Source organism: Elephas maximus, chromosome 13 (assembly GCF_024166365.1).
Source record: "Elephas maximus indicus isolate mEleMax1 chromosome 13, mEleMax1 primary haplotype, whole genome shotgun sequence".
NCBI classification, from domain to species: domain Eukaryota; kingdom Metazoa; phylum Chordata; class Mammalia; order Proboscidea; family Elephantidae; genus Elephas; species Elephas maximus.
Window position 1 is genome coordinate 76,397,098 of NC_064831.1, and position 15,130 is coordinate 76,412,227.

Sequence of the window (15,130 nt, forward strand, 5' to 3'; positions counted from 1 at the left end):
TAGCATGTATCAGAACTTTCTCTTCATGACTGAATAATATTCCACTGCACACACACACTCTTTTGTTTATCCATTCATCTGCTGATGGGACACGTGGATTATTTCCATCTTTTGACTATTGTAAATAACGCTGCTATGAACACTGGTGTACGATCATCTGTTTCAGCCCCTGCTTTCAAGTCTTTTATGGGAATTCTAGGTTTCACCTTTTGAGGAACCACCAAACTGTTTTTCACAAGAGCAGTACCAGTTTACATTCCCACCAGCAACAGAAGAGTATTCCCATTTCTCCATGTCCTTGCCAATACTTGTTATTTTCTGATCATAGTTGTCCTGGTGGGTGTGAAGTTGTATCTCATCGTGGTTGTGATTTGCATTTCCCTAATGACTAATGATGTTGAGCATCTTTTCAAGTGCTTACTGACCATCTGTATATAATCTTTGGAGAAATGTCTATTCAAGTCCTTTGCCCATTTTTTAAGTGGGCTGTCTTTTTATTGATGAATTGTAGGAGCTCTTTGTATATGCTGGGTATTAAGGTGTTATCTGATATATGGTTTCCAAATTTTTTCTCCCATGCTCTAGGTTGTTTTTTCACTTTCTTGGTAATGTCCCTTGATGCACCAAAGTCTTTTTAATATTGATCAAGTCCAACTTACCTATTTTTTTCTTTGATCACTCATACTTTTAGTCACATCTACAAACTCATCACTGAAAATAAGGTCCTAAAGCTTTATCCCTATGACTTCTTAAAGAGTTTTATGGTTTTAGCTCTTATAAGTTTGTTTTCTTAGTAAGTTTTGATAGTTCTTTATATACTTGGGTTACCAGTCTTTCATCAGATATGTGTTTTGCAAGTATTTTCTCCTCATCTGTCACTTGTCTTTTCATTATCTGAAGGGTATTTTTCAAAGAGCAGTTTTAAATATTTTCTTTATGGATTGTGCTTTTGGTGTTGTATCTAAAAATATCTTTGTCTAACACAAGATCCCCAAAATTTTCCTTATGTCTTTTTCTTAAAGTTTTATAGGTTAGGTTTTCCATTTCCATCTATAATCCATTTTGAGATTTTTTTTTTTTTTTGTATATTGTGCAAGGAATGCTGATGGGGTTCTTTGTTATCACATATGAAGGTCCAATTGTTCCAGAATCATTTACTGAAGAATTCACTTTATCCACTGAATTACCTTGGTGCCTTCGTAAAAAAACAAAAGACAAAAAAACCCTATTTGTGTGGGTCTATTTCTGATCTATTTATTCTGTTCCACTGATTTCACCAATACCACACTGTCTTAAATACAACAGCTACATAGCAAGGTTTGAAATCATGAAGTGTGGGTCCTCTTTGTTCTTTTGCTTCGAACTTGCTTTTAGCTATTCTAGGTCCTTTGCTCTTCCACATAACTTTTAGAATCAGCTTGTCCATTTCTACAAACACGTCTATTAGAATTTGGACTTGGATTGTGCTGAATCTATGTGATCAGTTTGGGAAGGATCCACATCTTGACACTATGGAGCCCCTTCAGTCAGTCAACACTGCGTGTCCTCCCGTTTATCTGAGTCTTCTGTGATTTCTTCTCATTAATGTTTTATAGTTTTCATCATAGAAATCTGGTACATGGATGTGAGATTTATCCCTAAGTGGTTCATGTTTTCTGGTGCTACTGTTTTTAAATCTCAACTTCTACCTGTTCGCTGCCAGTATATATATATATATATATAATATATACATATTATATATTATATATATATATATATATAAATACAACCGATTTTTTAATATTAACTTTGTATCCTGCAACCTTGCTAAACTTACTTAACAGATCGAGTAGTTTTTTTTTAATTCTTTGGCCTTTTTTTTCATAGACGGTCATATTATCTGTGAATAAAGACAGTTTTATTCTGTTAAGGGTGATGGAAAAATTTTTGGAAATCGATAATGAATGGTGCTGGTTATGCAACGTGAAGAACAATGCCACAGAAGTGTCCACGGGGAGAATGTTGAAATGGTAAATGTTTTGGTACATACATATTTACCACACACATAAAAAAAGTTTGATTTCTGTCCTTCCAATCTGAATGTCTTTAATTTTGTTTACCTGCCTTACCGCACTGGCGAGGACTTCCAGCACCATGCTGAATAGTGTCGGAGAGGACACGGGGGTGGGGGAAAAGCATTCAGTATTTCAGCCTTAAGTATGGGTTCAACTGTAGGTTTTCTTGTAGATCTCCTTTATTAGTTTGAGAAAGTTCTCTTTTATTCCTGGTTTGTTAAGACTTTTTATCACAAATGTTAAATTCTGATTTTCTGCATCTTTTGAGAAGATCATATAGTTTTTCTCATCTAGTCTGTTGATATGATGAATTCCATTGACTGACTTACAAGTTTGGAGCCAACCTTGCATTTCTATGAAAAATCCCACTTAATCATGATCTATTACCGTTTTCATAAATTTTTAGACTAAATTTGCTAGTATTTTTTTTTTTTTAAAGTTAAGCTGGGGCCTGCTCACTCCCTTACTCCCTTGGCATATGTGCCTACAAGAGAAGAGGAAGTGGGGGACCTTGCTCAAATACAATCATCCTTTCACCAGGTTCTGGATTTGAGTGTCTACCACTAACACAGCTAATAATCAAATGGCATTTTTTATTCTAAAAAAAAAGTATTGAAAAAAATTTTTTGGCCAGTATTTTTTGTTTCTATGTTCATGAGGAAAACTGCTTTGTAGTTTTTTTATAATGTCTTTGTCTGGGTTTGATATTAGGGTAATGCTGGCCTCATGAGTTAGGATGTGTTCCCTCTTCTACTTTCTGGAAGAGTTGACAGAGAACTGGTATTACTTCTTTAAATGTTTGGTAGAATTCATCAGTGAAGACACCTAGGTCCAGAGTTTCCTCAAAGGGAAAATCTGAATCATGAACTCAATTTCTTTAATAGAAACAGGATTACTCAGGTTGACTATTTCTTCTTGAGTGAGCTTTTAAAAAATTTTATCAGCTGAGAAACATCCATTTATCAAATTTACTGGCATAAAGTTATTTATAAGAGTTCATTATTATCAATTTTTTAAATGTCTTTAAGATCAGTGGTGATGTCTCTACTCCCTCATTCCTGGTATTTGTAATTTATGTCTTCTCTTTTTCATGATCAGTCTGGCTAAGATTTATTAAATTTATTGATCTTCTCAAAGAACTAGCTTTTGGTCTCATTCATTTTCTCTACTGTTTTCCTATTTTCATTGATTTCTGCTTTTTCTTTACTATTTATTTCCTTTTGCTTATTTTTACTTTAATTTGCTCTTCTTTTTCTAAATTCTTAAGGTTTGGCAGCTTAGATAATTGATTTGAGATCTTTGTTCTTCATTATAATCAGTGAATACTATAAATTTCTATTTTTTATTTTTCTATCTAAACACTTCTTTAGCTGGACCGTACAGATTTTATCATTTTTATTCTATTCAAGATATTTTCTAATTTATCCTGTGACTTTTTTTTTTTTTTTTTGACCTATGGGTTATTCAGAAGTGTATTGTTTAACTTCCAAATATTTGGGTATTGTCTAGATAACTTTGTTACTGCTTTCTTCTTAAATTCTGTTACGGTCAGAGAATATACTGCTGTTTATCCTTTTAATTTGTTGAGTTTGTTTTATGGCCCAGAATATGGTTGTTTTGGTGAATGTACCATGTCTATTTTGAAACTGTTTTGAAATGTCAATTAAGCTGGGTGATAGTGTTGTTCAGGTCTTCTATCTCTTTCCTTATTTTCTGTCTACTAGTTCTATTGATAAGGAGCCCTGGTAGCACAATAGTGACCATATTTTTACACAAATAACGTGAGTGTTATATATTTTTTGCCAACACCGCCCCTCCCCACAAAGTATTTTCATAAGCATGCTATGCTTATTTTTTTTTTACAGCAACATGTAAAAAATATTAGCATAGTGTACTAAAGAAAGTAAATCGGGGGGGAGCACGTGGCAAAAAAACATATAACACATGTTATTTGCTTAAAAATATGGTTCTCTGCCAACTGAAAGGTCGGTGGTTCGAACCCACTAGCAGCTCCACGGGAGAAAAAAACCTAGCAATCTGCACCTGTGAAGATCACAGCTTATGAAACTTTATGGAAGCAGTTCTACTCTGTCATATAGGATTGCTGAGTCAGAACTGACTGGAGGGCCCACAACAAGTTCTACTGATCACTGAGAGAGGAGTACTATCTCCAGTTAAAACTGTGGATTTGTCTATTTCTCCTTTCAGTTCTGTTAGTTTTTGCTTCAAGGATTTTGAAGGGGCACGCACATTTAGGATTGTTACATCTGCTCAATGAATCATATAATAATTATACAATATCCTTCTTTATTCCTGGAAAAAATAATAACATTTTATATGTGACTAAACAGCCCACATCAAAGCAGGACCACAGAGGAGACCCAATATCAGTGACTATACCTTCACTCGTAGTGCAGGCCTCAACTGCCTCTATCCCCAGCCCCGATCTCCTCTCTTGAGGAACCTACAACAAGCGGAACGGTTTCTGAGGGCGGGAGCGGCTTACCGTGTTATGTCACAGAGGTTCTGAAAGACCTTGTCTGGGTTCTGGCCGTCGGGGCCACTGACGTGCCCTGTTTCCTTTAGCTGCTGCACCTTCTGCAGAGCCACACTCACCGTGTAGCGCATAAATTCACTGCTGGACCTCAGGACAGACAGGCTCTCTTCGTGGCTTGGGGTACTATCCCTAGACCGAAAAAGAGATTTCCTTATTGCTATTGGGATCTGGAGTTAGGCTTTTTAAAAGACTTCAGAGTTATCCGCAACCAGCAAACTCTGAAGAGCAGTCTCTCTAGCCAGCCCATGCCAGGGTCACTGCCGTGGCCACCCTTCTATCATCATCCTCCCCAGTGTTGCCTCAGTTTCTCCTCTTCCACTCTATCCTTTGAGTTTGATAAAAATTAAATATCAGTCTTAGTCTTTCTCTAGTTGTTGTTTTTTTTTTGTTCCTTTGTTTTTTTAGTTTAGCACTTTTCTTTCTTCCCTTTTTATCTGTTACTGTGTTCATGCGACGTTAAGTAGATTTTCTTACAATACCTTGTTGGAATTCTTCACTATCTGTCATTCATTAGTCTATTGTTTCTGATTTTCTCTTTAATAATTTGAGATACTAGTTTAAAATGCCTATCTAGGATTTTCCAGCTTTCATTTCAAGGAAACGACAAAACTTCTGCTTGGCTATGAATCCAAATTAGGTAATACAAGTGAACCTGTGTAGAAGTCCTTTAAGTAATATATTAGAATCTTACCTGAAAAGCGCGGTAAGAAGATCAGACACAAATTTCATAGACAAGAGACTGTCATTTGTTTTGCTGGCCATTTTGGTTTTGCCTTTACTAGCTTTTTCTTTAAGGACGTCAGAGAGTTTCTTGTAACACATAAACAAGCTTAGAACTTCCTCAAACTTATTCTTACTGTGTAAAAGGAAAGAGACCATGAAGGGCAAGCATCAGCATATCCTGGTTTACTGTGACATACAGTAATAAGAACATTACAATGCTTCTTGAGATGTCATAGCTTCAGCACAAACAACATTAACAAATGGATCTTCATTAACATACCGATCTATCTGGGTTATTTTTTCCCCCTCCCTTATTTATACCAGTCATTGCAGAACACTACCAACCAAAATCTCTCCATTAAAACTAGGACTTCTTGAGTTCAGAGTCTGGGGAATTTTTAATAAAAGCCTGCTGGAGGCTAAACACTCACAGGTCTACTTGACATATACTTTTGTGTTCACTGGTGGAGAGAAAACAGTCTAGTCTCAGACCAGATGTCCATCTAAGAAATAACGTCCTGGTCTGTGCTCTGTTCAGAATATTGCTAGAGTTAAAAAAAAAAAAAAAAAACCCAAACATAAAATGGAATAGTCATTACACCAAAAATGGAGTCACAGCAATACCTTACCTGAAATTACTTATGGAAAAATTATATTCTATTAAAGTCTCATAAACTCCCATCACAAGAAGAGCACAGAGATTATTTCTGATGCCAGTATCGGTAGTCTGAGAAAAATCTGATGATTTATCCTAAAAGACATGAGGAAAAAATTAATAAGCTACCAAAAACTTCTGTTATTCAGTGTAGCTGAGGACCTAGCAATTACCAGTTCAAAGTCTTCTAGCTCACTCTTAATCATTCTATTAGTGATAGAGTCCAGCATATCATTTAGGTCTTGGTAGAATCCCTCTTCTTCCTCCTCCTCTTCTTCCTGCTGTAGAGGCATCACTCTCCTCTTATACCACGCCAAACAGTGCTGAATACAACACAGCAGGTGAGCCTGCAGAAGAAAACAATGCACTGTTCTCCACTGTTAAGGGATAACCTATGAAGCTGTTCATAACCAGCAAATTCTTGTCTATAAAGCTAAAGTAAGCTATTCATTAGCATCATAAACGCAATCTGAATGAATAAAACTGGGAAAAATTAACTGAACTAACAGAGGTATTGTTTTCTGAACCTTTCCCAAGGAGAAGCGGCCTTACAAACAGCTGACACCTCAGACTGCAACATCAGAAGTGCTTTCTCTGGTCTGGTACAAACAGCCCTGGAGCCAGATTGTGGAGTTATATCCTTTCTAGTTCCTTTGAGTCTCAGAGGCCATTCTAAAGATAGCGGTTTATATCAAGGGAATTCTGGGAGACCAGCACATTGACTTCTTAGACCTAAGCCGAAGACATCTTATGGCATAGAAGGCACATGTGAAGGCAGGATATGACAACTGAAAGGTTCCTCACTTCCCTTGTCATGAGTTCTAAGTCATTTGAGGTAGAGAGTTTCAGTTTTCATCCTCTCCCCTCTATTGTCTCTTTCTGAGGTTAGATAATCAGAAAAGAAAACTGCCCTGTGCTATCTTCTATAAAGGTTCAGCAAGTGCCAGTACTAACCCAGCCTGAACCATATACTCCCCCTCCAGACTGATGAAGCAGGTTCCCTGGGTTCGTTTGCTCCTAGATGACATTGCTCCCTCCTTGTAAAGCATATTTATTTAGTACATACATTCAAAGATCTATAAATGAGATAAATGATGCTCTTTGGGGGAAGTGGTGGATGCCTTGATTTTTTAAAGTGCTGATGTGGAGACATCCATAGACCCAAGGTGGTGATGGGCCTGGAAAGACAGGCAGGGAAGATTTCAGAGCGAAAATACATGGGTAGTATCAGAAAGACAGCTTCATAGGGAAAAGGTATCTCTTCTGAAGATCAACCCTATCCTTAACAGGAAAACTAACGGTTACAGCAGGAAAGAGTCTCACCAGTGGTTCCTGTAGAAAGCTCTGGTCTCCTTGGGCCACAAGACAAGCTTCTAGTTTCAGAGGAGGCAGCAGATCAGGTTTCGGCTCATAGAACTGTTTTAACTGTGTATCATAAAGATAGAAGACACCATGGTCCATGAATGCTTTTCATGGTTCTTATATGTTTGAGAATTACCTTGGACCACTGAAGCTTATGGTATGTTAAAAAGAGGAAGAGATCGCTAAAATGTTCTGGTTCTACTCTTTGATTTTATAGAGGAGAAAACTGAGGCCAAGAGAAGTTAATTAGTTGCCCAGGTTACTCAGGACATTTGTGGAAGGCCACTAAAGAACCCAGCTCTTCTTACTTTTTAATCCATTGCTCTTGGCATGAAGGTTTTCATGTTAGTGCCCAGCATTACAGCACACTGGTTAAGCTTGGGTTCCTGAGTCAGAACGGCCTGAGCGCAGATCCCAGCTCTGGCACTTATTAACTGTGCAACCTTGGGCAAATTAAATTACTTAACTTCTCAAAGCCTTAAAATATAAATCTGAAAAATGGACATAGCAGTTGTTATTTCACAGGGTTTCTGTGAGGATTAAATGAGATGATCCACATGAGGGCTTCCTTACATTGTGACACAATGCTTGGCCCTCAGTAAGTGCTAAACATTAGCTATTACTGTTATTACTAGTAGTGATAATAGCATCTTGAAATATAAAAAAGATTCAAATACCATACAATGGAATATTACTCAGCCATAACAAAAAAAAAGAATGAAGTTCTCATACATGCTACAACATGGATGAACCTTCAAAGTATGTGGTAAAAGACAGACGCCAGTCAGACAAAAAACCACGTACAACTCCATTTATATGAAATGTCACAAATAGTCAAATAAATAGAGACAGAAAGTAGATTAGTGGTTGCTTAGGGCTGGGTGGGGATCCGGGGCAGACGGGGGACTAGGGCATGATAGCTAAATGGCATGGGTCTCTTTCTGAGGTGACAAAATGTTCTAAGACTGACTGTGGTGATGGCTGCATCATTCTGTGAATATACTACACACCACGGAGCTGGACGCTTGGAGTGGATGAGCTGCAACATATGTGAATTATATCTTGATAAAGCTGTTACCAAAAAAAAGAAAAAAAAGATTCAAATAAATGCTTAATGAATAAATGTTGAGTGTAAAAGGTCTGATTCGCACCACATATTCTCCATCTGAATTCTTCTAATTCTGATTCCTTTGAAGTATTTCACAATTTAAAAACATTATTTTAAAACTGAAAAATACAGAAAATAACAGACACAGGGGTGTCTGTTATCCAGATTTAACAAATGTCCGTAATTTGCTTCAGATCTCTCTCTTCCTCTTTTTTCTTCCAGAAATAAAACATAACAGATACAGCTTCTGATAGCCCTTTTACAAATCATTCTTCAAAATATCCTTTTGACTTAGGATACAGACTGCCAGCTCAGAGGTGACTGTTAGATGACGGCGATACGGCAGATAGGTAAGCGGTGGCTAAAATACAACCACCCAGGCGTGCTCACGGTATACACTGTACAAGTTGGGAGTTATTGTTTTTTATTTTGAAAAGTCTGCAGATCAGTTACCGCTCAATACCTCACTGTTTTCCCTTTATCCTTAAAGACATATTTTACCTGTGAGAGCAGCGTCTGCATGACTGAATTAGACAGCTGGGAGTTCCTTCGAAGGACATCATAGAACCCCTAAGAGGAATCAAATAGAAAACAAATAAGCTCTTTAATAGAGATATCAGTGTTTTGGACAATCATAACTTTAAAAAACACTGTATTTCTTTACCCTATTTTCAGTTCTTTGGAAAAAAAAAAAAAAACAGACTATATTTGCTAGAAGGAAAAACAATTTAGAAAGTTTAGGTTATTTGTTTAAGCTAAAAAGAGACCTCTGATCACTGAGAACAAGATTAACCACCTGACCATAATCCTCACAATTTTTAAGCAACTGGTCACTTCTGGCTTTGGAGTATTTTCTCCCTTTAGAGTTAAGGATGTCCTAGATTCCCATGCTTTTCTCTCATCCTATGCCAGCAGCCTATTCTTTTAGGATATTTCCACTTATTTTCAGTGCTTCAGAAAGTGCACACTGTCCCTATGAAGCCTAGTATGAATGACCATATTTCTATCCAACTGAAATCTCCCAGTCTTAGTTAAACATTAGGTCAAAATCCTGGGGAGAACTTTTTGAAATCCAGAAAAAATACTGTACTGCTCATCTATGAGAAAAAGCAAATAAGAATTGATAAAAATTAAAAAAAAAAAAAAAAAATTGAAACAAAAGGAAATGAGTTCTACCAGGTATTAAAATATTTTATAAATAAACAACAACAACAAACACTTGGCTTTCTGCAAAAATCTACAGATGAAAATAAAGGAGAAGCATACAAATAGAAATTGACTTAATACACATAAAGGCAATAATGTCTGAAGAACTGGTTAACCTGGAAGGAAAAGTTAGCTCCTTACATATCATATGAAAACAAATTCTAGATGAATTAAATAACTAAACATAAAAAACACAAGCATAAAAAAAAAAAAGAAGAAAATGAAAGTGACTACGCAAAGGAGATAAACTCTCTATACACAAAAATAATAGAAGATGTCTCAAAGGAAAAGATCAATATGCTTAACAACCAAAAATTATTTCTATAGGTCTAAAAATATCATGAGAAAAAAAAGCAAATGGCAGTTTGGCATAAACTCACAACAAATATGACAAAGGTGTTTGTATCAATAAAAATAACAAACAGCTCTTACAAACCAGTGAGGTCCTGAGTAAGTCTTTGATGAATAAATTAACACCAACATCCTAATAGGTTTAGGTCTGTGATCCATTTCAAGTTAATTTTTTAATTGGACCCAGACAAGGGTTGAGATCCTGGGTTTTTTTTTTTTTTTGCATATGGATGACTGTGCAGAAAAGAATTAACAGAGCAGGCCTGAGACTCCCTATCCTTTGAAAGACCTGCTTGTAAAGTAGGCATCTAGGAACTCTGGCTAGTCAACAACTCTCCTTACGGATACAAAACTTTCCCTAAATGATAAGACTGGCTCACTGTGCCTAAACTGTTAACATGAACAATGTGGTTTATGCTCAACATCTGCTTTCCTTCAGGGAGTAGAGAATTTTGGTATGTGCTGGGGTGCTGACATGACCAGTTCCAATAAAAATCTTGGTGCTGCAACTGGACCAAACTAAAAGCAAAGAAGTTTCTGGAATAAACTGAATGCTTCGAAGGCCAGCATAGCAGGGGTGGGGGTCTGGGGACCATGGTTTCAGGGGACATCTGAGTCAATTGGCATAATAAAATCTATTAAGAAAACATTCTGCATCCCACCTTGGAGAGAGGCGTCTGGGGTCTTAAACGAGAGCAAGCGGCCATCTAAGATGCATCAATTGGTCTCAACCTACCTGGATGAAAGGAGAATGAAGAACACCAAGGACACAAGGTAATTATGAGCCCAAGAGACAGAAAGGGCCACATAAACCAGAGACTACATCAGCCTGAGACCAGAAGAGCTAGATGGTGCCTGGCTACAACCCATGACTGCCCTGACAGGGAACACAACAGAGAACCCCTGAGGGAGCAGGAGAGCAGTGAGACGCAGACGCCAAATTCTCGTAAAAAGACCAGACTTAATGGTCTGAGACTAGAAGGACCCCGGTGGTCATGGCCCCCAGGCCTTCTGCTGGCCCAGGACAGGAACCATTCCCAAAGCCAACTCTTCAGACAGGGATTGGATTGGACAATGGGTTGGAGAGGGACGCTGGTGAGGAGTAAGCTTCTTGGATCAGGTGGACACTTGAGACTATGTTGGCATGTCCTCCCTGGAGGGGAGATGAGAGGGCAGAGGGGGTTAGAAGCTGACGAAATGGACATGAAAAGAGAGAGTGGAGGGAGGGAGCGGGTTGTCTTATTAGGCGGAGGGCAACTGGGACTATGTAGCAAGATGTATATAAGTTTTTGTGTGAGAGACTGACTTGATTTGTAAACTTTCACTTAAAGCACAATAAAAATTAAAAAACAAAAAAATCTTAGGTGCTGATTCTCTGATGTACTTGCCTAGAAGACGAAACGTTGCATGTGTTGTCACAACTCATTGCTGGAGGAATTAAATGCATTCTGTGCAATTCTACCTGGAGAGGGCTCTCAGAAGCTTGTACCTGGCTTCCTCTCGACCTCACCCTATACACCTCATCCCTTTGCTGATTTTGCTTTGTGTCCTTTAACTGTAATAAATCTTAGCCATGAGTCCAAATATATGCTGAATTCTGCGAGTCCTTCCAGTGAGATCATCAAACCTGGAAGTGGTTCCAGGATCATTTATTGAAAAGGCCAGCCTTTCTGCAATAAGTTATCCTGGAAATCTTTGTCAAAGCTCTACTGACCAACTGTACTTTTTAGAATCACCTTTTAAATGTCTACAAAAAAAGCCTGCTGAGATTTCCAACGGGACTGCACTGAATCTTTAGATCAGTTTGAGACTTAAAATATTAATAATATTGAGCATTCCAATGTGTGAACGTGGTGTATCTCTACATTTATTTAGCTTTCCTTCAATCTGTCTCAGCAATATTTTGAGGTTTTCGGTGTACCTATCTTATACATATTTTGCTAAATATATCCCTATTTCATTTTTTATTTATTGTAATATTATTGTATTTCAATTTCCAATTGTTCGCTGCTAGTAATTTTTTTTTTTTTTTTAGTATATAGAAATTTAATGAATTTTTGCATGGTTATTGATATTGTATTCCACAGCATTCCTAAACTCACTTATTAGTTGTAACAGTTTTTCTTACAGATTCATTGGGATTGTGTATGTACACCATGAGAATGAAGACAGATTTACTTCTTCCTTTCAAATCTGTATGCTGTATTTCTTTTTTTTTGCTTATTATCCTGGGTAAGACTTTCACTTCAATGTTGAATAGAAGTGTTGAGAATAGACATCACTGCCTTGTTCCAACTACAGGGAAAGGCACTGTCTTACACCATTTGTTAGCTGTGCGTTTTTCACAGATGCCCTTTTTCGGGGTGAGGAAGCTGCCTTCTAATCCTGGTTTACTAAGAATTACTGAAAGTTTTTATCACGAATGGATGTTGAGCAAACATTTTTTAATGATTAAAAAAAATTCAGTGCTTGCCAGGGTGTGCCACAAGATTTTAAATTGTTCTAACACATGGGGTCACCATGAGTTGGAATCCATTGGACAGCAACTAACAACAACACAACAATCTTTGACCTAGCATTGTGGCCAAAAACACAGGTACAACAATGTTCATAGTGAAAAACTGTGAACAACTGAAATGAAATGAACTGAAACTGAAGTGAAAACCATTAAATTACTATATGTTCATAAAGATTATTATATGGCACATTGCCAAAAAATGCTTAATCAAATGGGAAAACACAGTATATGTTAAGAGATTAAAACTATACAAAGCTTATGATTCCAACATTACATATATATGTATTTTTGTGGTGTGGTAGGATTATTGATATTTTAAAACATATTTTTCTGTATTTTCCAAATTTTCTTTAATAAGTCTGAAAAATCCAGTGCCTGGTACAGTGCCTGGCAACTAGTATACCTCAGTAAATGTTATTTTAAGAATGTGAAATGAAGGTATTACAACAGCCCCCCTAGATTAACTAATACTCTCCATTCTTTCTATAAAACATGTATGCTCAAATTCACAGCATGCTAAGTGCTGGAAATTAGTAGGCTACCCTCCGTAATTGCAAGCTTGATTCCCACTAACTGAATTATAAGCTAACTGCAAGTCAGGGGTATTTGTTCCAAACCTCTTTTTGCTAATTGTACTGTCATTATAATTATGTGATTTAATCAGACATTCTGTAAACAGTCAAAAACCAAGTGCAAAAAAGAAAAAAAAAAAGTTTTTATAAAAACTAAGTCAAATGTTTTGGAAAGAGTTAATAAAGGTAAGCCTCTAAAGCCAATTTCTGATGCATTTGGGGTAAAACAGTTGTAGAAAATTAGGGAAAAAAACTGAACACATCTAGAAGGTTTCTGTACTAGGACTGTACCTGAAGTGTCTTTAAATTTTTATACTGCTTTAGGTAAACAAAAATTTGAAATTACAGGCAAAAATTCAGGGTATGGTTGTTTTAGAGAGATGACAGGAAATTCTAAGACACATAGTGAAAAACAAAACCACCAAAAAAAATTAAAAAAAAAAAAAAAAACCCAAAGGACTTGGCCTTAAATTAAAAGACTAGCAAACTCATAAAACCAAAAAACCAAACCCAGTGCCGTTGAGTCGATTCCGACCCATAGTGACCCTATAGGACAGAGGAGAACTGCCCCATAGAGTTTCCAAGGAGCGCCTGGTGGATTTGAACTGCCGACCCTTTGGTCAGCAGCTGTAGCCCTTAACCACTACACCACCAGGGTTTCCCAGCAAATTCACAGTACATTTAAATATTCCAAGTTAAAATAAAACATGTAAGATGTTTCTTCAACTCTTCTTTATAATTCCCTGCCTTAAATAACCCTAGTTAACCATTACTCTCTACTAGTCCTAACTGCATCAATTAAGGGTGTTTCTACTACACTTTATAATCAGAAAAAAAAAAAAAAAAAAAGATTAAAAGAAAAGGATTACAGCCCTTCCATTCTTACCTCGTAAAGCATAATTCGAACATCAGCCTGCTGTCCTAAGCACCTCCTCAAACTATCAATAATCTCAAGGCACAACGTTTCATTGGCGACAGAACCGTAACGGCTATGAACATCCACGTGGACCTGAAAGAAAGACAGGCTGGGCCGTGTCTACTTTACCGAAGTAGTTTCCGTTAAGGCGGTAACATGAGCCTATGTTCTTGATCAAAAAATTTAGATTTAGCTTTTCCCATATGCCAAAACCCAGGATCTAGGCAGACATTATAATCACCATGCTGTGGTAAGTGTCCCTTAGTCTGCTCTAGAATTACAGAATTTGCAAGCACTTTAACAAAATTAGTTCTTCCTCAATGTCAGCTGCCTAGGAAGGCACACATATTATTTCACCCCACTTGCATCCAGTAGTCATATTAAACTGAATTTTACCCAAAAGGCCTAAATGACTTCCTTAAGTGTCTTCAGTAGCTAGAAGAGTCTGGCTCTATAAAAAGCATAAGGTTCCGCAAGTTCCTGAGAGGTAAAGGGGTAGCTAGGTATATAGCTTTTAGTTTAGAAATGGACCTGATAAAGAATTGCCATCCACTGTATGATTTACCTAATAAGATCACCAACTCCTTACACCAGCAGAGTAACGTAGTTAAGACTGCCCGGGGTCAAGTCCTATTCTATCACTTACTGGTTATATGACCTTGGGCGAGTTATTTAACCTCTCTTACCGTCAGTTTCCTCATCCTTAAAATGAGGATAATAATAGTATCTACCCTCAATCCCTGTGAAGATTCAATGAAATAATCAATGTAAAGCACTTAGCATTGTATATTACATATTGCTGTCCAATAGAAATATAATAGGAACCACAAATGCAAGCCACATGTACAATTTAAGTCTCTAGTAGCCACGTTAAAAAAAAGTATAAATACGTGGAAATTAATTTTTTAAAAATGTATTTTATTTAACCCAACATATCTAAAGTATTATCATTTCAACATGTAATCAATATAAAATTTTTAATAAGACATTTTACATTCTTTTACTTCACACTAAGTTTTCAAAATCCAGTGTGCATTTTACACTTATGATACAACTCAACTGAGACTAGCCACATTTCAATCAAGTGTTCAGTTCAATAGCCATATGA

General features: G+C 36.9%; 1 protein-coding gene across 4 annotated transcripts in view; it reads right to left on the bottom strand.

Annotated features, from left to right (window-relative positions):
- The window catches only part of FANCI (FA complementation group I), a 95,931-nt gene that overhangs the window by 15,488 nt on the left and 65,313 nt on the right, over nucleotides 1-15,130 (bottom strand). For all 4 annotated transcript variants that reach the window (XM_049905459.1, XM_049905458.1, XM_049905461.1 and 1 more), the window contains exons 18-24: nucleotides 13,993-14,115; nucleotides 8,961-9,029; nucleotides 7,313-7,414; nucleotides 6,163-6,336; nucleotides 5,964-6,085; nucleotides 5,303-5,467; nucleotides 4,561-4,740 (exon numbers count right to left, since the gene is read on the bottom strand). In XM_049905459.1, the coding sequence (XP_049761416.1) occupies nucleotides 4,561-4,740; nucleotides 5,303-5,467; nucleotides 5,964-6,085; nucleotides 6,163-6,336; nucleotides 7,313-7,414; nucleotides 8,961-9,029; nucleotides 13,993-14,115 (935 nt within the window). The remainder of the gene's footprint in view (nucleotides 1-4,560; nucleotides 4,741-5,302; nucleotides 5,468-5,963; nucleotides 6,086-6,162; nucleotides 6,337-7,312; nucleotides 7,415-8,960; nucleotides 9,030-13,992; nucleotides 14,116-15,130) is intronic.